General features: G+C 50.6%; 1 protein-coding gene across 1 annotated transcript; it reads right to left on the reverse strand.

Annotated features, from left to right (window-relative positions):
* Positions 1 to 5: 5 nt before the first annotated feature.
* LOC104825360 (agamous-like MADS-box protein AGL103) lies at positions 6 to 677 on the reverse strand (the record flags this gene model as incomplete). The annotated part of the gene is made up of 1 exon (XM_010557682.2): positions 6 to 677. A coding segment is annotated over exon 1 (564 nt), but the record flags the coding sequence as incomplete, so codon positions are not given.
* Between the last annotated feature and the right edge of the window lie 11 nt (positions 678 to 688).

Raw genomic sequence — 688 nt, forward strand, 5'->3', positions numbered from 1 at the left:
TCTGCCAAACCTCCAAAAACATCGATCTCAGCCCTGTTTTCTTCTCCCAGTATTGGAGTCGCCTCCGGTTCCACAAATACAGTATCTTTCTTGCCACTGAAACCCTCGAAGCCTCTCGGCTGTTCACCTCGAACCATCTTCTGACTCAATCTGCCATGAAATTCTTCCAATTTAGAGTCAATCCGAGACAGCAAAACCCTAAGATCCTCACGCGAGTGCTGCTGGTTCGATGCCTCGTCACAAACAGGTTCCTCCGACGCAAGCCTCCGTTTCTTCTTGGGGCGTTCGGTCTTGCTGTTCTCAGAGGCCAGGAATGCGTTCAAATCAACAGTGCGTTTCCGTCGATTCTCTTCGCTCAACGCCCTGTAACTCGTCGCGATCGTACGGACATCTCCGGGATTCTCGGGCCAGTGATAAAGTTGGCCGTCGGGACCGTAGCAGATGAAGCAGACAGAGATATCGCAAAGAACGGAGAGCTCTCTAGCTTTGTTCTTAAGGGTCTGAACTCTCTTCGCAAAAGCCGTCTCCTTTGCCTTGGATTCTTTGGACCTGGGTTTCTTGCTCGCCATTGTTGATCGCAAACGATGACCCAATTTCGCTTCGGACAAGATCGATCGAGAGAAGAAGACAGAAGAGAGAGAGAGAGAGAGAGAGAGAGAGAGAGAGAGAGAGAGAGAGAGAGAGAGAG

This window comes from Tarenaya hassleriana, unplaced genomic scaffold (assembly GCF_000463585.1).
Source record: "Tarenaya hassleriana unplaced genomic scaffold, ASM46358v1 Cleome4481, whole genome shotgun sequence".
Taxonomy (NCBI): domain Eukaryota; kingdom Viridiplantae; phylum Streptophyta; class Magnoliopsida; order Brassicales; family Cleomaceae; genus Tarenaya; species Tarenaya hassleriana.